This window comes from Aphelocoma coerulescens, chromosome 3 (genome assembly GCF_041296385.1).
Source record: "Aphelocoma coerulescens isolate FSJ_1873_10779 chromosome 3, UR_Acoe_1.0, whole genome shotgun sequence".
Classification (NCBI taxonomy): Eukaryota; Metazoa; Chordata; class Aves; order Passeriformes; family Corvidae; genus Aphelocoma; species Aphelocoma coerulescens.
In genome coordinates this window covers 68,769,230-68,794,525 of record NC_091016.1, presented here as the reverse complement: position 1 = coordinate 68,794,525, position 25,296 = coordinate 68,769,230, and the positions used below count along the sequence as shown (strand labels likewise).

Here is a 25,296-nt window from a genome sequence, read left to right as displayed (position 1 = left end):
TGCAGAGGGTCTCTGTCGTCAGAGTTGGGTCCTGCTTCTTTTCTTGTGCTTAGGGAGAGCGTGAGGAAGACCGGTGCGCATTCCAAGGGTTAAGCCTGCCCTGGAGAAGGCTGTGTGAAAGGTCACTCCGGCAGCCACGCAATCACTGCCGAGCACTGAGCGCATGCGAGCAGGAGTCGGGAAGTCAGAAGGCGCTCACTTCTGGCAACAGCGCTTCCTTGTGTTACTTACGCCGTAACAGGACACCTTTTCTAGGGCGCAGATATAAATTTAAAGATACGGTGCTTTTCCTGCCCAAACTGTAGAAGGTTTCCCAGTACTTCTACTATGTGAATTGCAGAGGGTTTCCGTTTGATACTTCTACTTTGTATTTAAAACATTCCCTTTCTTAAAAAAAAAAAAAAAAAAAAAAAAAAAAAAAAAAAAAAAAAAAAAACGAAAAAAAGAGATGGATTTTGCCTCCTACAAGTCTTATTTTTTTTTTTTCTGATTTTTTTGGGTCAGATTAAATGCAAACAGTGTTTGTAATTCAAAACAAACCTGCAGATCAAACAACAGAATTAGGCACGGATAGAAATCTCAGCTGGGACACACAATGTAATCCAGTCCACTTGCCTAAGAAGTACAGTCTGCCCTGCCCACATCCGCACACGTGCCAGCGTGTCCCACCTGTTCCAGCTGTTTCCAGCTGTTCCTTCGCCTCACCCAACACCTGCCGGCACAGTCCCAACCCTCCCTCGCACTGCTATGAGCAACCATTCAATGGGAAGACAGACATGCTCCTGAAAAATTCCCTGTTTTGAGCATTTTTGATACAAACAGTTATCAACAATTCTGCGCTAGGGAAATTTTCCACACCCTAAAAATGTGACCAGAAAGATTTAAGTAGACTCCTCCAGCTGTGAGTTAGGCCAGGGTGTGGTAACACCCTGCTACAGTGTGCTGAGCTGAAGGACTATTTCTTGAAGGAACATGTTTTTGAGGCTTGTTTTCTTTTCCAAAGGAAATAAGAATCCTCAAAGGTTCTGTTAATCTCCTGTTTACAAAAGTGCGTGTTCAGAAGTGGGGTGGGAACAGTGTTGTGGAAATGGCTTCTAATATTCCACCAAACATTTCAAATAATTAAAGGCTGGTTTTTACTGAGGCACACTCCACTAAATTCTACAGCACTAAAGCCAGAGGAATTTATTTTCTGTGGTTCCCAGCGTTAAGGCCAAGCTTATGCTGACCAAAGCTATCATATAAAAACACATACACAAGAGTCCAGTGGAATATTTCTTTTTGCTGCAGAATCAAGTCAATAAATCAATGTGCAGTGACTATGCTGTTAGATAAGGCAACTTGAGAAATAGAATGCCATTATAATATGAACATTAGTATTAATTACCATTGTTAGTAATAATTACCATTATTTGAGGTTAATTAGCATTACAGAAACAAGCAGATGAAGTCTTAAAGAATCTGCAGTGAAATCATGGTGAAGCTTGATGTGTGTGTGGAGGGTCCTTTTCATACCACCTCCCAAAGAGTGTTACACTCAAAACTGGCTTTGATGTAGTAGCCCGACTTCTCAGACGTCCATCAGTTAGCACCTGGTTATGAAAAAGGAAAATAAGCAGGAGCATCATCACAGCAGCACTACTGCATGGCAAACACAAAATCCTATCTTCATTAACGTTGATCTAGTTGAGAGAGCTCCAGTCTCAACTGGGGCTATCAGGACACCTGAGAAGAACTACATTTCTGTGCTGAGGGAGATCTTGTTCTAGAGGATTTGGGGGAAGAGGGAAGAAGAGAATTGCCAAGGTGGACTTACTGTATGAATACAAGCAGGAAAATCAGGCAGAAATAAAGCTGCCTTGAACTCAAGGCAGAGGTCAGAGGACACTGATAACAACTAAGTTGCTCCTGTGTCTTGTAGTGGCTTTCTGACCACTGATGTCTGACAAATCACAAGGGTGTCCCATTACCTCGAACTCCCCGGGGGCCAGCTGCACCCCGCTGTACAGCACTTCTGGGAAGACGTAGCTGGTGCCAAACGTGCCACTGAGGGAGAACATCTCAAACTTGGTCTGAGCCGTCTCCACGGGCTGCCCACACGTGCTCAGGTTTGTGCTCAGGCACTTGAGCAGCGTGCAGATCTGCGGGGAGGAGGAGACAGGCAGGTAAAACACACTAAGCTTTCAGCAACTGAGCTGGATTTGATAGAAGAAAAGCTGTCATGATGAAAAAATGCTCCAATACATCTATGCATTTACTTATTATACAGTCTATATAGTTCTCTATATTTTCTGTGTATATAGAAAAGATTTATATCACACTAAAAAAGCCTAACATCATAATTTTGAAGAATCAATACACTGCCAAGCCAAGTGAATACAAATTGTATATCCTTATTTATTTTCTTAATTTTTTTAGATAACCACATTGTAGATAATCACATCAGCACAATGGTACAAACCACTGAGCAGAAAACAGCTTTCTTGTTACAAGAGCATCCTTATGAAGACAGAGAGAGCCATATGTTCTTCTCTCCTTTTAGTACACATATACAGAAACCTCCTTACAATCATAAAATCCTTTAGGTTAAAAAGACCTTTAAGATATGAAGTCCAAGCATTACCCAGCACTGCCAAACCAACCACTAAACCATGTCCCTAAGCACCACATCTACACATTCTTTAAATACTTCAGGGATGGTTACTCAACCACTTCCCTGGGCAGCCTGTTCCAATGCTTGACAATCCTTTCAGTAAAGATATTTTTACCAGTAACCAATCTAAACCTCCCCTGGCACAACTTGAGGCCACTTCTTCATGTCCTGTCACTTGGGAGAAAAGACCAACCCAACCTCCACCTTGCCACAACCTCCTTTCAGGTAGCTGCAGGGAGCAATAAGGTCTCCCCTTAGCAATAATTCAATCCTGCCAAACCTACAACCTGAAAAACCTGAAGAGCAACTTCTGAAAGATGTGTTGCAGAAATTACAATCAGCACAGAGAAGCATACATACCTATCTTGTCTTGTTCTTGCCAAAACTGCTGGGTGACCTCACCTTTAAGAGTGTTACAGCATAGGGTCAACCCAGGGTCTACACTTCCATCATTTATAACACAGAAAAGCAGATTAACACCCCTAATGAAGTAAAAATGTATCATGAAGAGAACAAATGTTTGGGGGGGGGGGCTGAAAAATGCCCTGTCTTAAATGTCCCAAATAAAAAATAAAACAAATGCAAACAGACTGCAAAGAGAGTATTGCAGCCTTCCCACTGTTCAAGTAAGAGCAAAAAATTCCTACCTGCAAATAATACTCTCCTTCAACAACATGTAGACCATCAAAGGCACCCAGGACATAAACTTCATCTTGCTGCTTCTCTACCATCTTGTAACTCAGATGGCAACAGAGGTCGTGCTGGCAAATGGCACAATTTCCCTCAGATTCAGTGAGTTCCGTAAAAGAGAAGAGATCATGGTAAATGACCCCACTGAAAGCGTGTTTATTTGATGGAAGCTGGTTGGTCTGGCTGGCATACAATGTCCAGTTAACAGCAGCAGGATAGTCGGGAGAGAGACGTGGGCGTGAACTCAGTTCTGTCACCAAAAGGTGACCATTATCCATTTCAGTACTGTAGTAATATGCTTTTGGACCATCTGGGGCATAAATACCACTCCCTGCAAACACATAACACCAGAAAGTTTCTAATCTGAAAGCAAATATATGGGACAGGTAAGCATAAGTCACTAATTATGTATGTGCAAAATTTAATTTACCAGACTGTTTTGAAACTAAATTGACCCTTCACAGACTGCAATCTTAACCTAATGTTTTTTGCCATCAATGGAAAGTAGGGAAAACTCTGATGTTTCATGTATTGTAAGTGACAAGATTAGTGTCCTGATTATATATGATTTAAGTGGCTGAACTTTTGCATTCTTCTTTAACTGCATTAGAAATCAGTAGTTCTGATTAAGATGGGTGGTAACACTGTCAAATCAAAAAGTTCTGTAAGGAAAAGATATTACCAAAATTCACATCTTTATGCAAGCACTTTACATAACTAGAGAAATCTTTAAAGTCCAGAGTAAAACCTATTTGTAAAGAGTATGAGTTGTATGACATAGGGTCATCAACAAGTGAGAACTAAAGGAATGGCTCTTATCTCCTTTTATTTGGATGGCAACGTTTAAAGCTACATTTTAGCAGTAAGTTTCTCCCAATTCTGCAAACAGATGCACACAAAATTTGTGCTTGGCTTCTAGCATCTGCTCAGGAAAAATTTACAGTGGAAACAAAGCCTGCAAAGAAAATGTGACACACAAGGTCTCCAGCCCAGAAGTACTAGTTGCAGGACTCAAAGGAACATTTCTCAGAGTTAGGGTTCCATCTAGTGGAAAAAACGAAGTTTGGGTCTTCACATGGCCAAAACATCAATAAACATCAGGGTCAGAAGATGAAAAGTAACACTCGTAAACTCACAGGACTGATAATTTAACAAAGACTAGAGGCATTGTAGTCAACTTAAGCATTTCCAAGTTCTTACACAGCACAATTTTATTTCCTTTATATCAAGAACTTTACAAGTTCTCTTGTCCTAATCCTGTTGGCATGAGTATGCATGCTTAAAGCTGATGGGAATTTCTGCTCAGGTCAGCTGCACTACACAGATACAAGTGCTGCCCATGAGAACGAGGATCAATGAGAGCACTGTCATGTTACCTGTCATATCTAAAGTGGAGTTGTGCGTATTTGCTGAAAGGAAGTTGACGCCCATTCCCATGGCCCACGCTGAATGAAACTGGACTGCTGATAACAGTGGAAGGGTGTTCACCCAAGCAGTTGGGAACAGAATGGTGTCAACCTGAAATCTGCTTGCCAAGACCACAGCTGGGTCATGGTAGAGTATGTCTGCACAAGTGAAAATGCCGAAGTAGCCAAAGGATGTGTTGAAAGTCACAAATCCTGGATCCTTGGGGTAATTAAACTGTTTCTCTGTCACAAAAAGGTTGTACTGCTCATGGAAAAGAAAAAAATAATGGAGAAAATAAAATATTAGAAAATAAATTAAACCATCTGAGTTAAATGAACATTGAATCATTCACATAAATACAAGTAATGGAAAGTATGTTTTGTGCATGTGCTATATGTTAATTTCAAATAGGAGAACTCCTACCACTGCAAGAGAAGTCAACCACAAATATCTGGTGCTTCTGATTTAGACCAGCAAAGGGGATTTGTATTTAGTTAGGATGAGTTTATTTAGGATGTTAATGTTTAAATATCTTATGTGTCACTCCCTATAGAGATGCAGTAAAACATAGAGAGTTTATTGAGCTTTACTACTCATTTAATTACTTGCTTTTAAATTCAGAATAGTGGCAGTGGCTTCCACCTGTCCTCTGACACTTGGCCTATTATGACTCTATGCAGAAATACATTTAAGCCCAGGAAGCATCTTCTGTTCACATCTTTAATCTCCTGAGAATCATGCACTTAACTGAACATTCTAAAATTCTCTCACCTTGTGATAACGAGCCACCAGTTTCCCTTCTGAGTCAAAGACTACATTGGTATTGTACTGATAGTGGCCATCCCTTGGGCACCTCGGATCACTGGAATTACACGGTTTCTTGTCCCCCATATTTGCAACCACATAGATGGAGTTACTCCTCGCCAGACAGCTCAGTCTTTCCAGCACAGGTGAGGGAGCAAACCTAATCAGCAGGGAAGGAAGACAGAAGTAGAACATCAAAACCATTAAAAACGAAAATATTCCAATGTTAAGACCACAGATCACCAGACCAATAGATCTTATAGTCATATGTGAAAGGAGACTTGTTTCTTGTTACTTGACAGAAGAGAGCAGTGCTTCAGAGCTGAGCTGCTGAAATGCTCCCATCCCCTCACATTAACTGAGGAACACAGGGGCTTCCTTGCAGTGGAAGCAAATCTTCACACCTTCAAGTGTCCGTTCTGGTGCCGGTGTGTGGCACAGCGCTGAAGTTACACCCACACATGGGCTAATTTCAGCTGCTCTGCTCCAGCTCTCCATGTGGCTGATGTGCCGAGGTAGCTTAGGATTTGTTTCTTCTGTGGTGTGTTTTGTTACCTGTCTACTGCAGCTTCAAAAAATGGTGCAATTTATTAAGGAAAATAACAGAATAAAAAGGCTACCATAACACAATTCAAAAATGCAAGTTTTAAATTGAGCAGTATACTCTTTCAGTAGTAGCTGTTATTTTATTCACAAATATTCCTAATATGCCTGTATTTTAAACATTTTCTACAACGTGCATAGAATACCTTACTAAAATGTAGATTCTGTGTATTTGTTTTTCTCTTAAATAAATCTCAGCCTTCCTGGTATACTAAACTAGAATAGAAAGAATTACAGTGAGAAAAAAATGGCAGAGAAAAATTATGAAGAAAGTTGTCCAAAGCTATTTTTGGCAACTACATGTTGTCTTAACTTGACTTCATTTCACAGAACGTGTTCCAAGACATTTAAAACTATCAACAACTACTCCTAGCTGTCTTTCCCTTCAGACTGCTCCCCCATGTATAACAGGGATGATACCTTCCAGGATGAGCACACGGAATCCAGTCCACCTGTGGGTCTGGGATATCCTCAAGATAAGGGTATATTGTTTCCCTCGTGAACACCCATCCGTAAATGCCATCTTCAGGAGTCACAATGATATTGGCACCCTGGTACCAACATACAAACGCCATTAAGACAATAAAAAATGGTCAGTGTTCACTCAAAGGAATGTTTCTAATGATTTCATAGTACCTGTCTGGCTGCTTCCTTGACAGCTGCTTCCAAAATTGCGATATTTTTCTCCATCAGCATCAAGGCCTCCTCAGAAGAAACTGGCACTTCAGTGTCCTCTGACAAGACCACGTTGTGCTCATAGACAGCTGCAACATAGGTGTCCAGGGCACAGGCCCCCACAGCAGACAGCACCAAAAGCACAGCAGAGGCACAAGTTTTAGGAAGCTCCATGTCTGGAGCCTGGAAGTCACCCAAGAGGAGGCCTCAGGCAGGCAAAGGCAGGGGGCTTTAAAAAGAGGAAGTCTTGCACAAAACCTGGGAATTCCCCAGGCTGGCTGAAAGCTGACACCTGGAGATGCAATCACCTTGCCTGGAAGTCTCACAATATCAAAGGCAAGAGAGCCACCAGCATTGAGCAATGCTGCCTTACACTGTGGCAGGGAAATCACCGATGTGCTGCAGCCAAAGACAAGCATCATCTGCCAGACCTGTGAATCAGCCAGGCATGGCACTGCTGGTAGTAACACAGCTCAAGGCAAGCCTGGGTCACAGCAGGAAAACAAGTTTGGAAAATCTCAGCAGAGACCAGCACTGCCCAAACCTAAGGGCACAGGCATGGCTATGGGAGGCAGGCAGGCAGATGATCCAGAGCTCAGTGCTCCCACACAGGCTCCTGCTCAGGGCTGCCCTGGTCCAGCCAATTACAGTTTGGCTATACCTGGCACAGTCACATATAGGTGACACATAGTCTTCTAGAGCTGTGTCAGTAGTGGCAGGTGGATATTTAGACCTGCCACTACATGAGACACGCACAGCACTAACCTGGGGGTGGCTTAGCTTCCCTCAGAAGCCCCCATTGCTCTGTTAGTTAGAGGTGTTGGTTAAGCCTGTCTAGTTTCTACTGGGGGTCTGGTGAAGTTCACACATTGCAGGGCAGCTCATTAATTCCAGTGACATTTGTGCCCCTTCTGGTCATCCTGGCCCCTCTGAAGTCCTAACAGCACATATCAGCTAAGTGAACAAGTCATTGCACAAAACAAGTGAAGTTTCATGTCTACAGATCTGTATCTTGCATCCAGCTCTAGTCCTCTCAGCTCCTTCTCACCTGGCTCATCATCAGCACTGGCATGGTCAGCATTTCCAAATAAGTTGAGGTATACATTCCTGGTTTCAGTAAAGTCTAACACCTGATACAAAAAGGAAGGAAGCATTAACAAGATGTCCCATGGGGAAGCCTGCCCTTTGGCACCCTGAAGTTTCACAGCTCAGTTGGCTACCAGAGCAGTTGTTCTTGCTAGTCCAAAAGAGCTCTGCCAGAGAAAGAAGTATTTCTGATGTAAAATCCAGGAACTATTTACAAAAGAAACTGACTGGAAATTTCTAGGACAGACCACTTTTCTTATTTGTGGGAAAAAGGGCACCACAGAGAACCCCTTCCAGAAGCCAGTTAGGGGCTCAAGGACAAATTAAAAGACTTTTGCCACAACCAAGGTTGTCTAGTTGTGAGTTTGTCAGGAGTGTCCCTGTCTCAGTTCCCCTTGAGTATCTTTAGCTGACCATCCGGAAGAAGTGAGATTTTTTTCCCCATAGTAGCCTTAGACTCTCCATAGATTTGCTGTTGCAGAAGCAATTAGTACAACACATTCCAACTAGCATTTATTAGCAAAATAAATCTCACAACCACCAAGCTGAGTCTTCATATATAATACAAACACTCATCTGTGTGTGTATGTATACCAATGTATACACAAGGTGCCAAGTCTCCTCCAGAACTGAAGATCAGTTTTTTCTGTGTAGACATGGCAACTTTTCATTACTTTTGCCTCTCATCTTCAGGCACTCTCAAGATAACATAAATGCTGGTAGACAAGAAGTATTTTAGACTCTTGTTTTCTAAGAAAATTAACAAAACTTAGGAAAAAGTTGCTTTATTGAAAACAGTATTGTGCTTAGTCCTTTATAATTTCGAATTCTGTTTTTACAAGGTAATGAACTTCCCTTAAAAAAGTACAGAAAATCATGGCAGCAAAATAGTACCTTTTCCGAAGAATAATGCACAGCACACACAAGTATAGAAACCAGACATTTAAAACCACATCTTTTCACATACAGTGGTGCACTGTACGTGGAACACAGTTAATCAGGCTGACAGCTGAGGGTTACTCATCACTTAGGAGAACTTCCAAAAGAAAGGCAGTCATTGTTTAGTGTTTCAAAACAGTAATGCCTCTACAATTAAACCACAACTGGTTGTTCACTAAGGGATCATGTCCCAGCTCCAGAATAATGAAGCACTGTTAAGTCCAGTCACCTCAATACCAGGTTAAACTACAATAGCAAACAGAGAAGTACGTCTGGCTATGTTTCATTGCCCATTAGACGAGTCCTTTCTTCATTATCAAAATCAGGAGCATTTTGCAGGCTGGAACTGGAACTGTTTGCATAAGAAAAAGAACAGGAGAGATAACACAAATTTTATATTCTGTAGATACTTCTATGTGATACGTACATTATAAGCAAAAAAGTACATTACATGCAAAGAGCTACATGATCACTGGATTTGGTTCCCTACTACTGCACAGAACCATGTACTGTTCATTCCCATGATCATACAATGGTTCAGACTGAAAGGGACCTTTAAAGGTCAGCTAGTCCAGCTACCCTGCCATGGGTAGAAACATCTTAAACTAGACCAAGTTGCTCAGAGCCATGTCCAATCTGGGTATGAATGTTTCCAGGGATGAGGCTTCCACTACCTCTCTAGGCAACCTGGACCAGTGCTTTACTACCCTCAGAGTAAAAAAAAATTTTCTTCATATCTAGTCTCAATCTACCTTCTTTCAGTTGTTGGTGAGGATACTAAATAGTACTGGTCCCAAGACCCCTGAGGGACACCACTCATCACTGGTCTGCATCTGGACATTGAACCATTGACCTCTCTGCATGTGACCATCCAACCAATTCCAGCTCACAAACACCCTCCTTGAGGAACCATCAGTTCAGTTTACTCATTCATGCCTGGTCCTGCTGCTGGTATGGAATAGCCATTGCCTGGTTTAGTTGTCTGTTTAGGTCAGTAGGGATTTAGGAAACCATACAGACAAATTATTTAAGCAATATTTTCATTGCTTATCTTATTCATTATTAGGTTGGTAGTGAGGAAATAATGCAAGCACAGATTTCAAAGGTTTGCTTTATATGACTGCAAGCAAAATAAAGAATAAATATCTCAGCATACCTTTTTCTCGTTGCCTCAATGATGTAAAATATTCCAGTTGCAAGACCCTTTGAAGAAACAGCCAGTTACAATTGTAGTAATTATAACAACCTTATGCAGTAGCTCATAACTGCACTAGATATAAAAAAAAGTGTAATTACTTACACTTAACAGTATCCATCCTCCTTGGATGGCTGCGGCCCATTCAAAACCCAGCTCTTCATTTAGAAATCCTCCCAGAACTGGACCTACAAATGCCCTGCATCAAATCAAAATCAGGTATTGGCATCCCAAACAAAAAGGGTATGTATCATATTCTTAGAGAACTGTTTCATTGGGTTTTGTGGCCTTCCTTCATAGACTCTTATCTTTGACAACAAAGAGATTTTCTTCCACAGACCTAACTTTTCTAAAATTCACAGTAAGTATGAATTTTTTGTTTGCCAAGGCCCCAGTAAATCTAGTTACCTCCTCATCTGGAAACAGGATCCACATCAGACAGCTGAATGCAGTCTTCTTCAGTAGAGACCCCATTAAGGACCATGCTCTAAGAAAACATCTACATTGATCAATTCTATCATAAGAGAAATTCGAAGTCGCATCCCTCTGAACACAAAGTTTCCAAGCTTCAAGACAAAGGACTGATGAATATAAGCAGGTGGGAATGCACATTGTGACAGACACAGTCACTGCAAGGTTGAGCTGTCTGTAACTGCTCTGCACCTTTATGCCTGTCTAAAAATGCAGGTTATAAAGGTTATGCAGCTGTTGTCTCCTAATGAAAAGTCTTACATGATATGGTCTCTCATGACAGAGAGGCACAAAACTGTGTAAAACTAGAGAGACTTCCTGGAAGCAAGTTACATTATAAAACCAGGCTCGATAGCAGCACAAACCTGGGGTTTGGTATCTTTATAATACCTATGTCTGTACTGAAATAAACAGGACTGCTAGACAGCTGGAGCTTGGAAAAAAAATTGTGCAAATTTGTGCCACTGAAACATACCTGCAGCCACAGAGGACTAAAAGGACAGATAAAAATATCCTGTAAGTGGCTGCCAATAGGGACACTCTCACTTCCCACTGAGCAACAACTCTGGAGGGTCACTGAGCCAATAGCACCTTTCACTTGTTTTTGTGACAATGACCCTGATTAATAAACACATATACACTCTGCTAAGCTGTGCAAACATAGACCTTACATAATTGCTGTGGCTGAAAAAGAAGAGAAGATTCTACCCTAAGGTATCCCAAACAACATGAGGAAATGTGGAAAATGGAAAAAGGAAAATAGAATTAGTCAGGAGCAGACACCTAGCTCACTCCATGGGGGTGGACTTAGCTTTGTAAAAAAATAAGGTCCACGTCTTTCTGTACTGAGCATTAGATATTTTAGTGACAAGAGAAGTGATCACACAGAAGTGCAAGCAAACATCCACTTAATCACTACAATTTTTTGATATGCTGAACAGTATGTTTCAAGGAAGACAAGTTCAGAGCATTGTCAAAACAAAAGTTTTACCTTTCGTTGGGTAAAAAGCTTTGTTTTAACATGTCTATCAGGCACCTGTCAAGCAAGAAACTTTTGAAACAAGGTCAACACTGTGACTGCAATGCAAGGCTTCTGGTCGTAGTGCAGCCAGGTTTCCATGTGGCAAGAATGTGGAACAGCTGAACTCTCACAGCTTAGAAAAAGGGGTACACCTACCCAAGGGACCACATGGCATTGAAGAGCCCAGAAACCAATCCCAGCAGACTCAGACCTTCTTCAAATCCATTCTCACTGCAGAAAGACAGACCAGTTAGAGTTGCACAGTACATACTGTGTCTCAGTCTGTAGCCTTTCCCTATAGACTTTTTCCCCTCCTTTTAATTTGCACACCACATCGATAGTTAACAAGCAAAAGTGTCCAGTAGAATGTCTGTCTACCCAGTACATTCTTCTTTGCTGCCTCTCCAGACGATTGCAGTGCTACTCCTCATCTCTGATTTCTCCCAAGTAAGATCACACCATCACACTAATTCCTCATGTCTCATATGGCAAGTGTGAAACTGTGACAGGTGGCTTTTTAGAAGCAAAGACCTTGTTCCAAAAGGAACATAATAATACAAGTAAATCAAGACCCTTCTAGATCATTACTGAGGTACACATTTACAAAGTTATACTTGGAGGATAATGACTGGGGTGCTCAGTCAGAAAAAATTAAGACAATAGAGTAGTGGAAGCATTTAAGTGTTACTATCTGCCTTTGCCTCAAAAAGAGGTAAGAAAGCCATGCTTCATATTCACCCCTGAAAAACAGTTGCAAGTTCCTAGTGTCAGTAACATGAAAGAAGGTTTGGACTAAGTTACTTACTACGCACATTGCAGGATCTCTGGAAACAAGGGCATAGCACTCATGCCAAGGGAAAAGCCAATCAAAACCAACACTAGCACAAACATCCACAGCTGACTGAAAGAGAGGCATTTACAAGAAGTTAGCTGCTGAAGACTCTTTCCAAGCAAGGACTCCATTTTGACTGAAAGCTGCTATATTAGCTCTCTCAGACTGATCAGCAAACTACGCGTCTTGAAGCCAGTACTAAGACTTGAAAAATCCAGTTCTATGCTTTAAAAAAAAGACTTTGTAAAAGACTATGAAAAACCTGTGCTCAAATTATAAATTTTCTTAGCAAATGCAGTTCATTTTATGAGGCACATATAGGGAAGAGGTAGACAGATGAGGTTAACTCAGCAATGCCTATGTGCAAACACCAGACTTGGTTTGTTGCAGAAGTGAAGGATTTTGAAGATAAAATTTTGTAGCCTAACATATTACAACCAAATAGACTTAGCTAAAGAACCTTGAAAACCTGACTGATTTCTTTTTCTCCCCAGCTCAAATGTGTCACTGCACCAGTTTCAAATCTATGATCTTTAAAAATTAGCAACCTAGGAGGAGTTGTATGCATTAACAAGCCTATTATCATCTTCAACAGTGTCTAACCAAGGACAAAAGAACTGTACAGTTGTTTTGTAAATATAGCAGTGTGTTTTGCTGTAAATTAACTTGAGAAATATGGCATTACAGCATTCAGGTGCAATAGACATTGTCTTTACTTTGCTAGTGAAAACAAAGCTATAATCTGTCACTTTTCTCAACAGGCTATATAAAGACAGAAGCAAAATCAGTACTGCTGCACTGCCATGCAAATAAACCCCACAGTTTAAAAACACTGATGAAATAGAAAAATTTGGAAATTAAGACAAAACGAGAACTTTGTTTTGCTGAACTGGAAATGCCACAAAACTGGAAAGGAAGGAAAATAAAAAGCAACATTCTTCCTACCATACACATTAACATGAACACAGTAACAGTAGAAAGCAAAAGAATAGGATCTATTTTATGAAGCTGCAAAATCTCCATTTTCAGATGCTTTCACTGTTTTACATTCCCAGTCTCATGCTAGACATCAAAAAACCACCATGTTTCACGGTCAAAGGTAAAAGTTAAAAACCAAATCTCTTTCATGGTCAGAGCTGCTAATTACAGACTTGTGGACATACATGACCATGGCTGAAAACATCATATAAGGGGACAGGCTCAGGAAGAGGCAGTACCTTTCAATGTGCAGTACAGGAGCAGGTCCTAGCATGAAAAAGCACACTGCTGTCATTAAGTCTCCAGATATCAGCAGCCACTTCCTGATGTACTGCATAAGAAAAGGAAAAGCTATGCAATTTAAAATTGGGAATTTGTCATGTACATCAAGAAACAATAAATTCATGTTTCCTCACCCCAGATGCCATCATTAAGCAGCAGCTGCTTAATACAGAGATTTCAGGATACTGACCAATGGTCCTTCTCAGTTAGCAAAGTATTTTAGGTCTTACTCTTCTTTAATACAAGAAATACCATGTAGCATTTCATGATGATCTTTAAGTTCCTTCCAACCCATGCCATTCTATGATTCTATGTAATTCTCATGTACAAAGGGCATTACTAGTTTGTGTCAGGAAAAAAGGTGTCAGAAAACTGTCACTGTCCTTCAGGCACAGCATTCCAAGTGTAGGTTTCCTTGATCAATTAGCGCTGGCTATCAAACAGGCAGTTTTAGGTGTCCCACTGACAAAGGCTCTTTCTATGGTGCTGCGAAGAGCTGAAGGACCAGGCTAAAGGATAGGTGGCCAGTGTGCTGATCTGATTTAGATATTATGCTTTTCAAGAGATAAAGTCAACACAGCTAACCAGAACATCCTTATTCCTCTTCTCAAAAGCTAATAGAATTAGATGTGGTTAAAAGCATGGATAACTGAGACATATTTTCCCACTCTCTATTCCATATTGCCTGGAAAAAGATTGTGCTTAGTCCACTAGAAAAGCTCAGCACACTTCAGCTGCTTGTCTGATGTCCTTCACTGACTTGGACACTCTTAAATTATCCTGGACCTTGCAAAAGACACCTTCCATGTGGCAGTAATGGGTGCATGTGCAAGGTCCTGAAAGGCAGATCCCTTTACAAGATCAGGCCTACATCCAGGGTTTCAGTATGAGATGCTCTCCACCTTTAAGCAAATGCAGAGAGTGCTTTAGTAACCCTGCACACACAGCAGGGTAGGACTCACCGGCAGTTTGTCGCTTACGAGTCCAAGGAGGGGAGAAGACAGGGAGTAGGAGAGTGCCAAACCAAGGAACACCAAGCCCACATAACCAGCTGGGAGTTTGAACTATGGAAAGGCAGACAAAACAAAAACCAAGACAAACCATACATGCTACATTCATTGAAGGACAATTCAAAAATTATAAATTAAGTCAAAATACTGACATGCATGATTTTAAGCATTTTACTGATACCATACAGAGGTTTTTCAAGTATTTGAAATCATCCAGAGAGCTTCAGTTTCACTGCTTTCAGCAACACTTTTAAGCATGAAGTGGTGGAAACACCTGACACAATTGTACTCATATAAAGCCTAAATAATGTCAGGAGGAAGCACTATGCTATGTCCCCTACACCTGCACGCTGGATTTTAACATTACAATCCGACACACTTGAAACAGACACTTCAGACACTAAAATTTAGATGGATTTAGACTCTACCTTTCCAATCTTTAGTTTTATTTGCATTAGAAAAGCCAAAGTACTGTATTCATCCATTGTTAATCAGCACATCTTAGAAGTAAATAGTGCTATAAAAATCAACTCCAACTTTTCGACCAAAGGGTAATTTTTATGATAATGAATAAGAGGTTTTTTGCAAACACCCTGAGGCTCATATTTTCCTAATGCAGACACACATTTCTGTATTGAAACAGAATGTGAAATGAATCAAAAACCTATTAGTTTCTCAAATGAGTGCCTTAACTAAGAGTTAGAAGGTATTCCAAGATGTTTCATGTGGCATAGACTACATAAATATTCACTGTTTCCTTGCCATAAGCAAGTACATGATAATAACTCTAATTTAGTGGTTAGAATGCCTGCCAAGAGGGCTACAGCCCTTTCACAGCAAGTATCTGCTAGCACAGGGCAGAGGGAAAGCAGAAGAGCCATAGAAGCACACAGATTCTACAGTGGGATAATTTCAGATCCCTCCTGGGAGATCAAAGATGTACATTCACATCTCCACTGATGAAAGAGGTTAGCATCAAGTCCCCTCCACCTTGGACAAATGCTGTAAAATGTACAGACTAGACAGACAAAAAGTAGTACAGCCATCTGTGAAACACTGTGCCTTGGAAAAACAATTAATAAATAAAGCCCTCAAAGACCATTGCTTAATTTTACACAGGAACAGAATCTTAAACTGCTTACTTCAAATCCATTATCTTAAGCACTACTGGGAAAATAAATAAATAAGCATTAAAATAAATTTAAAAATAAATAAAATGGCATTTGCCTGTTTAAGGAGTGAGTGAAGAAGTCAGCTGACAGGTTACACAGTTGCAATTACTTTAATTTTAGCAATGCTGGAAGAGAATGCAGAGCTGTGACATCACTTTGTGGAAAGCATGGGTTCACATCAAGAGATGTAACACTGTCAGTGACTGTGGCAGCTTTCAAAAATTTGATTTCAGGAAGGAAGAAAAAGGTCCCTTGTTTACAAAAGCTGTTTCTGTGCCCTATTCAGAGACAGTACTTTGCAGCTGAAAGACATTTAAGTGGAGAAAGTCCAGTTTTAAAGGCTTACATTTCTTCAGTCTCAAAGTTATTGAGACCCAGCAGGAAGAGATGGCGCAATGGATATTGACTTGTCAGTATTGTGGAAATCAAGTTATTTGGAATTCATTCAACTAACAGTTAACTAAAGCAGTGTTAATTGGATAAAGGTCAATTTTGTTTAGGATATTTACATTTATAACCAGTTACTTCCTATTTATTAAGTCAAGACTTCACTGCATGTTAGCAGGACTTACCTTCTTTAGGATAAATAGAGACATTGTGGGATCCAAAAAACCTAAGCATGCACTTAGAGAAAATATAGTGAGACAGAGTATTAAGACTTTTGGCAGAAGAATAAGCTTCCAAAATGATTCCTTCCTAGGAGACGAATCTGTTTCAATACAAAAGGGGGGGAAAATGCATTATTTTCAGCAGCATAAGCTCATGATTGATCTTCTTGCTTTAGAAAAGAAATAGTATTTCCCTTTTGTTAGCTTGTAACTCCAGTTACACAACAGATGAAAGTCAATAGTAGATTATTACATGCTATACTATTTTTATAGTAAGAACCAAAATTTGATAGGTGAAGAAGTATACAATTTAGATTCCAACACAACAAATTCCCACCTTGAAAAGAACTAAAGGATGTACTACTCCAATTATGTGAAAAAAGTGACTTGGATCAGACTCCAGAAGCTGACACTTTTTAAAAGACACTTAAATACATGAGAAGTTAAGGTGAGTGAGGGAGGCAGGTAGAAGGAAGCTTACCATATTTTGGCAATATGCATATATTCACAGGCACCAAAGCCAATACTATGCATCCCAGCGTAATGAAAGGGACTTCATAACCAAATGATTGATACAAGAAGCCACCCAAAGGTGGGCCCAGCACCAGTCCAAGCCCTGTAAAAATTTCAAGGCTGCCCTAAAAGATAAAAAACAAGCAGAAAGGAAGTCAGTGTGTTAAGAAAATACAATGCAACAATAAAAAGCAAACCTTGTGTCTAAGGAGCAGCACAACATAGCCAGGGTGAAAAGCAAGACTAGGACATTGCTTGGACAAGAGCTAGTAGTGACCTTCTCAAGGTGGGATAGCAAAAGGAATTCCACAGTTATCTGTGTGACAGCCATGACTTCTCTTGCTTTGCTACAGCAGCATTCACCACTCTGCTGTCACCTAACAGATCCCAGTCTTGAGGCAAGGCAAATGCTCCAGTGGCAGAAAGCATCCACAGGACAACTCAGGCTGAAGGGATCACCTCTCCCACCTGCCATTACACGCCAGCCTGAGGGAAAGGATCTAAACAAACCTACTCAGATGGGTCATTATCTCATGGGATGAAGTACATGTGCCAAGTTACAGATTTCTCTTCATAACCAACTGTTTGGATTCACTCCCTAGAGGTAGGAAAAAATAATGAAATTGCAGTGGGGATAACTCAGATTGTTTTGGTTATAACTTAATAAACTGGTATCTTTTATAAGATACTAATTTGTAAAAGGACAGTAATACAGTTACATCTTGTGCTACAACATCGTAGTCACCACTGTCAATATCTGCCTCAACACTCAATTAATCAATGCTTACACCACCAGTGAGAGCTGGCAGTAATAACTGCTTACAGATAAAGTTTTGATAACTTCTGTGTGGAGGGCTGTGAGCCCTTGGCACAAGAGCCCTCTGCACTCCCTTGGAGGAGAGAAGCCTGAGGGCAAGACGACTTTCCCCAGAGATAAGAAACCTTCCTCGGGTCATGGTGAGAAAGTGAACCACCCCCAGCATGCCTTGTTTCTTTATGGTAATAGCCTGTACCCAGTTGGCTAGTTGGTTTCTACCCCACCCCCTGCCTTTCCCACAAAAAGCCCCCTGTTTCTGCCCCTCAAGAGGGAGCTTTGTCCCTGGCCTTCCCTTCACCGGGGCTGCTGGATGGTAAAAGCCACCTCTGTGGAACAGCCATATGAGGCTCCTGTCTCTCTGTCCCCGAGTTCGTCTGGGGTGATTTCACAAAGAGCTGAATCACAAGAGCTGATATCATTTGTAGCAGAGAAATCACTAAACCTGCTGAAATCACCTACTACCCAGGGAGGCCTGCCACTGCCCCTGGAGGAGTTGTTCCTTGCAGGACGCTCTCTCTAGGAAGGTCGCAGCACTCTGGGTTGTCCACCCCCGGCTCTCTGGAAGCAATACTTCTGGTACCCAGAAAGATACTATAGGGACTCATCCTCATCTTTAGTGTTACTGATACAAGTCAGAGTGGTCAAATGTCCTGAAAACAGGCAGAATCAGCAATAGCCAAGTTCTTTATCCCCAGTCAGTCTAGAACTGCAACCTTTTTCTTTCCTAGCAAAAAAAATAACTAGTATCAACATATGACTAGTAAGTTTCAAAATTTTCAGGTAGATTTGAGACATTTTGATAAACTCTGATTATGTGGAATTGTCATTAACATCACTGCATCCACATAATGCTTTCACTTTTGTTGCTCACCAACCACAAAAAATTATTTCATTTGTGAGAGAGACTTTGGTTCAAATAATTTACATGATTTGGGGCTGTACATCATTTAGCCCTTCTAAGTTAATGAAGTGGGGAGGGCATGGGGAGGAAGCTGAGGCATTGCAGTAGTATGGATCAGAGGACAAGATAAACCTGATACTGTAAAAGAAGTGAGGTTGCTTATGCTCTTAAGTCCATAGTGCCTCCCACAGATGGATCATATTGACAGATGTTCAACTTCCCAGTACAACAAGGCTGACGTGCCTACATTTGATAACTTCCCTATACATTCTCTGGGGTACTCAACAAGTAAAAGGAAGGCTGAAAACTGGTACCAAAATTGTAAGGAGAGGGAAAGTGCTTTTCAGCATCTAGCATTATCAAGAAAGACAATGGAGAACAAAGCTAAAAATGCCTCATCCACTCCTTCAGGCTTTCCAATTTTACCCTAGGATGCACCTTGCTCAAACAATCAGCTCTTTCTTTCGCCTCCTGCCTCAGAACTCACAGTAATAAGAACTGTCCATCATGTCCATTTAAGGACACTAAATCCACATTAATAAATCTGAAGAGGTTTTATTCTCATGCAGAACAATATATTAGAGTGCACAATATGGTAAAAAGAAAAACATTTAGAAGTCATCTGTCTTTTTACAGCACCCTTTCTAGATTTTAAACAAAGGCAGCTGCCAAGCCACAGCTGTGAAGCATTTCTGACTGTGGTCTTGAGATGACCTTCACCACCACATACCATTTTCAGCCATGCATCGTGGTTACTGTGCTGCCATACCAGAATTTCTTTTCTTTTTGATTCTGATTATAAAATGGGTAGCTAAGTCCCTTTAAGTCTACATTACTTTACTTACCTATTTAAATTACATTTTAAAATTTCCAAATAGGAAACCTTAACCTTACTGACTGAATAAATCCTAAACATGATTACAATATAAAAGCTGCTCTCCAATTAAAATGCCAGCTAATCATTGCTGATACAATTTAGTAGGTTTTTTCTAGTTAGAAGGACATATTCTTACAGATGCTAATTTATAGAAGCAATTAACAGCTTAACAACAATATTAATAAAGGCAGCAACTCTTCAAATTTTATTTAATGTTCCCAAGTAAGTTCTCAACATTTGTCCACTCATTAAAATTTAACCCAGTTATTTCTGCAAGTTTATATTTGGACTGAAAACAGAATTTATTGAAAAACAGAAAGAGAAAGCAGCATTTTATTAAACACAAAACTTTTCTTCCTAACACCATAAAACTCCAGTTAAGTAAGGGTAATATCTCTGGTTGAAATGAATTGTTGATGATCAGAAATACTGCCCTCCAGATTTCAAGAAGTTCTAGCTCTCATCTTCTCATACATAACTATAATCAACAGATTAGAAAAATTAAGCCAAAATAGTTTCCAGTTTTGCAGCTTTCAGTCATTTAAATCAACACTATTTGAATTAATTTATCATTTTTTTTAATCAATTCACATGGATCCTTACTATCCAGGTAGAAGTAGTCACTAAAACCTCTACTAGTATTTTATTAGTATTTTGTTTGATTTTCACTGAAGAGATAACTACTGCCACTAAATGTCAGCTGTCTTCAAAGCACAAGCAACCAACATATACTGCTTAATTTATATCTAACCAGAGTTGTGCTAAGGTCTAAACTCATCCTAGGGTTGTGATTCTAGATTACAAACAAAACATTACGTGATGGTTTCAAATAAGCCTGCATATGAGACAACAGATTTTCTCCTCCTTCTTTTAGGCTGCCCACTGGCAATTTGTCATATTGCTGGTACTCAGCTCTAACACTGCTTTTTGAACTTACCAGGACAGTAGCTATATTAGTGGGAAATGCCTTCGCAAGAATTGAGAACGATGCTGTAACTGCTGCTGCAAAGCCTATTGCATCCATTGCTCTTACTAAAAAGCAGAAACCTATGAACATAGGTCCACTGGGCACCTTGTCCAGCATTCTGGAAAAGAAAAATCCCAACAGTAAATTGGACTTCTGTCAGGATGGAAGAAGCCATCTACTAAAGGACCTAGAGCATCATTTCTTACTCATTAAAGGACACAGTTACAAGATACTCAATGCTTTCTATTACCACTTATCTTTGAACCACATCAGCGAAATCACTAAAACGCTACTAAACTATTCCGGCAGCGTTCTCCTTTTCCCCTTTGTTTGGCAGTGAAAAGAGCATGAAAAACTCCAATGCCACCTTTGTTGTATTTCACAACTTTTCCAAGCACCTGTGCAAGGAGTCTGATGCAGTGTGTTAGAACTAACTAGTAAGAGATTCCTTCATTGTTAATAAAGCCTTTATTTTGCTAAATTGAGTGACTTAGCCTCTTCAGCTGCCAGGCAAAGCTTCCCATTTAAGCCAAATATTTTTAAGAAAAGAATAATTATAACATTATGCAGAAATAGTTCTCTTATTGCTGCACTTTGACAGGCTTCTCGCTGTCCATGAACTGTAGTAGTTATTTAAATACACAGAACCTACCTCCTCTGCTTTCAAAGTAGTAAACAGACTCTGAAACCTAGTGAAAGGGAGAAGTGTTCATTCTGCTTTACAAGGGGTAAATAAAAATTAAAGATGCAAGAAGTTAGATGACCTAACCAACACACAAAAGATGCCCGAGAGTTTCTACGCTTGTTTTGTGTCCATCTTTTCGTACGAATGAAAATGATCAGAAGACAAATGCAACAACACCAAGCAACAGAAATTACTTACCCAAACAGAATAGTCACACATCCTGAAACAAACATCCCTGCCACAAATATGAATTTTGCTCCAATTTGTGAAAGCTGAAAAATTAAATACCATTTTTACATGTTAGTATTCCAAGGAAAGATCAAAAATTTTCAACATATGTTACTGTTAAGAAATCCCAAAATTATGGGAACTTTATAGCACCTGTAGCTAAAAGATCTGGAAACACTGCTCCTGTTGGTGTGCCTCCATTCAATACTGAACCTAAAAATACTCTGAACAGTTAAGTGACTTAACCCAGTTTTAGAAAGGTAAGACAGTGCTGCAGTTAACTGTTTCACAGCAGCATGCTGCAGCATCTGCAGAGCAGCAGGTTACAGAAGCATTCATCACTATAAACAAGCAGAAAGCTTGTTTCCAAAGCTCCCCTCCAGCACCTTCACTGAGGCAAGGCCAGCAATACCTGTCATGTATCCAGCTAGTCAGAGTCAATGCAAGCTGATTTTTAAGCAAATTTATCACAACCCTTAGCAGCACAAAGCTCTGGTATGGGAAGCATGGCAGTTTCAGGCCTCTCCATTCATTACCAGGGAAGACCCCATCTTTCTTCATTTCAGACTCTACCACCAGAGCAAAGGACAATGTGAGGCATACCATAAAGCAAACTCAATCCTGCAACAATGTACAACTGAGCTTCTAATTCCATGCTGCAACTTCCCCTAAGGACAGTAGGTATTTCAGGCTCCTTTTGTGTTCAGGCCTGGACAAAGTCCCTGCCTTTCAGCCATTATTACTAAAGCCCATATTTTGCTGAGTTTCACTGAAACCCTCCGGATCTCTTGAGTGCTGCATTGCCCACATCTATTCAGCTGCTTGCAGTGAGGATGGCACATTCACTCTCTCCCCTGTAAAGTACCTGGTGAGGCTTGTGCCATAGCTGAATGCCACTACAGGCATGAAGACTTGGATTTAGTAATGGCACTTGTGTGACATTTTATGAGCCACCTCAGCACCAGAGAAAAGCACTCACCATAGGGTCAGCAAAGAGGCTGCCAAGCCAAAGACAGAGACAATTCTGACTCTGCAACAGCCCCAGCTTAGGGAATGATCCTGAGCAGCCCTAGCCAATAAGGCATAGACAGTAGTGCCCCAGCACACAAACAAACAAACATTTCTATAGTTTATTTGTGATTTCTCCAACATGAGAAAAAACCTGAATCTGTGGGAAAACTCAAATTACAAGAACTGGAGACATTTATCTCACATTACTATAGAATGAAGTTCAGGAAACTGAGTTAAGCAGCAGAGAGTCATAACAGGAGGAAACGCTAAAAAAAAAGAGACAACATACCAGAAAAGAAGAAGAGGTGCAGCTAACCAAAGAAAAAACAAAACAAAAACAAAACACCTTAAGAATGTTGCCAAAGGCAAACAGAATATATAAGTAAGTGCAACAAATAAAATGGGGGGTAGGAGAAAGGAGGTCATAGAAAGCAGAATTGATCAGCAGATTATGCTAAAGCAAACAGAAGAGTTAACCAGAGAAACAAAATAGTTACATGTCCATCGCCCTATGCTACCCTCAGAACAATAGAAAAGTACTGACAAGACTTAGATCACAATCACACTGACTGGCCAGACTCCAGTTACTGCAGACACAAACTTGCAGGAGCACTAGTGAAGAGACATCTCTTTGCTCAGCCTTGCAGAACTGTCTTCATGTACCAACCTGTGTCACCACAGAAAAAAGTTACAGCTTCAATTATACTTACATAGTTTCCCAATATTAAAGAAGTCAGGAAATTGAACAAAGCAAAACATCCAAAAATCAGGCCAACAATGGTGTTACTGGCACCTTTTTTTTCTGCCTGCAAAAAAGATCACAACCATGTAAAGATACAGTCAAATTCTTGAGATCAGTAACATTCATGCCTTGCACATTTGAATATTTTTAATTGTCTATTAATGCAGTTAGAAAACAATTTCCTTTCTCAAAGGCAGTAGGGGCTCATAAGGTAACAATACAATTTAAAGACACATTGTGCTTCTAATATGTAATCAAGGGGAAAACAACGTTAATTTGTCAGTGAACGGAAACATTATGTTATTTGCTGATCAGGAGGGCAGACTATGTAAAGTTGCCTTCAAGTGGTGTGCAAGGCACTAGCTACAAATATTTGATCCCTTGCACGGTGAGAGGGCAGTAAACGGACGTATCTGTTATCTTCACTGTATCATGCCGCCCCGTAACCAGCACCAGACAATTTTTTACTTATTTGTCTGGCCAAATACACTCACTTGGGCACAAGCAATACATAGGAATATTTAGACAAAAAAGTATTTCTTTGTAAATACTTGGTAACAGTTTGGTCATGAGAGAAATGGACTTCTGCTACAAAGGCACCAGGACCATCTTTTTCATCCTATATTTAAACATTGTATTCATTCAACATAAACAGAGATTCTTTTTGTCCCCTTCCCAGGTCAGGAAGTTAGTACAGTTAATGATGGCCCAGAATGAGTTAACAGAGGTAGCTATGAATAAAAAGTCATGGAGTGGCTAGGGCACAGGAATGCAAGTCAGGACATTGGCAGAGTTTAATCTCAGCTCTACAAAACTACTATGCAATGCAGAGCAAAAAATTATTTCACTTCACCAAGAATCCACTTTGACTTCTATCTCATTAGTTTGCTGTCTCCTCTGCAGTCACAGGGAGGATTAGTCCGTGGAGAACATCCAGGCCACCATTTTATGCACTCTATCTACACCGGCATCACACTATCACTGAATTCCCACAACTGAAAAGTCTTAACTCAGAAATTACAGCCAGCCATAAATGTCCCATGGAGTTCAAGATATTTCAAAAAGCTTCAACATGCAAAAAAGTAATGTAGAGAGTAGCTGACTAAGTTGTTTGTTTACCTCTGAAGGGAAAAAGGGTCCCAGGATTGAGAAGCATATCATTGAACTGAAGTTTATAGAAGCTGTTGCAACTATTGTAAAAAGCTGGTCTCTGGTAAGCCGTCTTGGTTCCTCACCAACTGCTTCTGACACGCCATCATCTAAAAACACAAAATAAAAATAATAACAAAGTATTATAAGCTCACTTATAGGGGGACTATTTACAAATCGGGTTGGAAAATTAAAACCCCCACAAAACTTGTACCCCCCGGCTCCGAGAACTGAGTGAAGCCGTGCTGCCTTTTGCCCCGTGCAGGAGCGCAGAGCTGGCCGTGGTGCGGGTGCCGGCAGCCGCCCCTCAGCCCACTCGGAAGGCGCTGGGGCTGCTGCTGCCGGAGCTGCTCCCGGCCCGGCCCCGCGCCGTGCGCGCTCCACCACAGCGGGACAGCTCCCGCTCCCTGCGCTCCCGTTCCCGCTCCCGGCTCGGCCGCAGCCCGCGGGGGAGCAGCTGCCCCCGCCCCGGGCCGTGCCGCCGGAGGAACGTGCGGTGCCCCCGCCTCGCACCTTGGGGCTGCTCGCCGCCAGCCGCCCGGCTGCCCATGGGAACGCAGCGGCACCTCCTGCCGCCCGTGTGGCAGCGGCCGCGGGGTCAGCGAGCACCGGGCCCAGCGCCAGCCCGGCCTCCGGCACTGAGCATGCCCGGCCTGCGGGAGCGGCCGCCGCGCCGCGGGCCCGGAGCTGCCGCCGGGGCTGCCCACACGGGCCGGGAGAGCGCCGGGGTTGCGGCGGTCCGAGGACAGCCTGCCGGGTGCCGGGGTGCGCTGCGCACCTGGCCCGGGGAACGCACAGCTGGCTCAGGGCATTCACGATACACTGTTAAGATTGGTAGACTTAGCAAGATCGCCGGTTATTACAGAGCCTCCAGCACGTTGCGGGACTCATGAAACAGAGACACAAGGGCTTAACGACAACGTTGTCACAAGAATTAATAGCTGCAAACTGGCCAGGAGTAAATTCAAGGTGGAGATGAG

At 41.3% G+C, this 25,296-nt stretch overlaps 2 protein-coding genes across 2 annotated transcripts; both read right to left on the bottom strand.

The window, feature by feature from the left end:
- Nucleotides 1–1,262: 1,262 nt before the first annotated feature.
- LOC138108297 (pantetheinase-like) lies at nucleotides 1,263–7,025 on the bottom strand. Its single transcript, XM_069010749.1, has 7 exons — nucleotides 6,794–7,025; nucleotides 6,578–6,708; nucleotides 5,522–5,714; nucleotides 4,720–5,011; nucleotides 3,301–3,674; nucleotides 1,971–2,141; nucleotides 1,263–1,592 (listed from the first exon to the last, which is right to left on the bottom strand). The coding sequence occupies exons 1-7, from the start codon at nucleotides 7,004–7,006 to the stop codon at nucleotides 1,473–1,475; spliced, it is 1,494 nt and encodes a 497-aa protein (XP_068866850.1). The 5' UTR covers nucleotides 7,007–7,025; the 3' UTR covers nucleotides 1,263–1,472.
- Nucleotides 7,026–8,418: 1,393 nt separating this feature from the next.
- On the bottom strand, nucleotides 8,419–25,095 carry SLC18B1 (solute carrier family 18 member B1). Its single transcript, XM_069010747.1, has 14 exons — nucleotides 24,830–25,095; nucleotides 24,287–24,426; nucleotides 23,136–23,231; nucleotides 21,385–21,458; nucleotides 20,472–20,619; nucleotides 16,908–17,064; nucleotides 16,391–16,527; nucleotides 14,599–14,700; nucleotides 13,594–13,685; nucleotides 12,350–12,445; nucleotides 11,701–11,775; nucleotides 10,158–10,251; nucleotides 10,014–10,060; nucleotides 8,419–9,209 (listed from the first exon to the last, which is right to left on the bottom strand). Exons 1-14 carry the CDS (start codon nucleotides 24,864–24,866, stop codon nucleotides 9,134–9,136), a joined length of 1,371 nt encoding a protein of 456 aa, XP_068866848.1. The 5' UTR covers nucleotides 24,867–25,095; the 3' UTR covers nucleotides 8,419–9,133.
- Nucleotides 25,096–25,296: the final 201 nt, after the last annotated feature.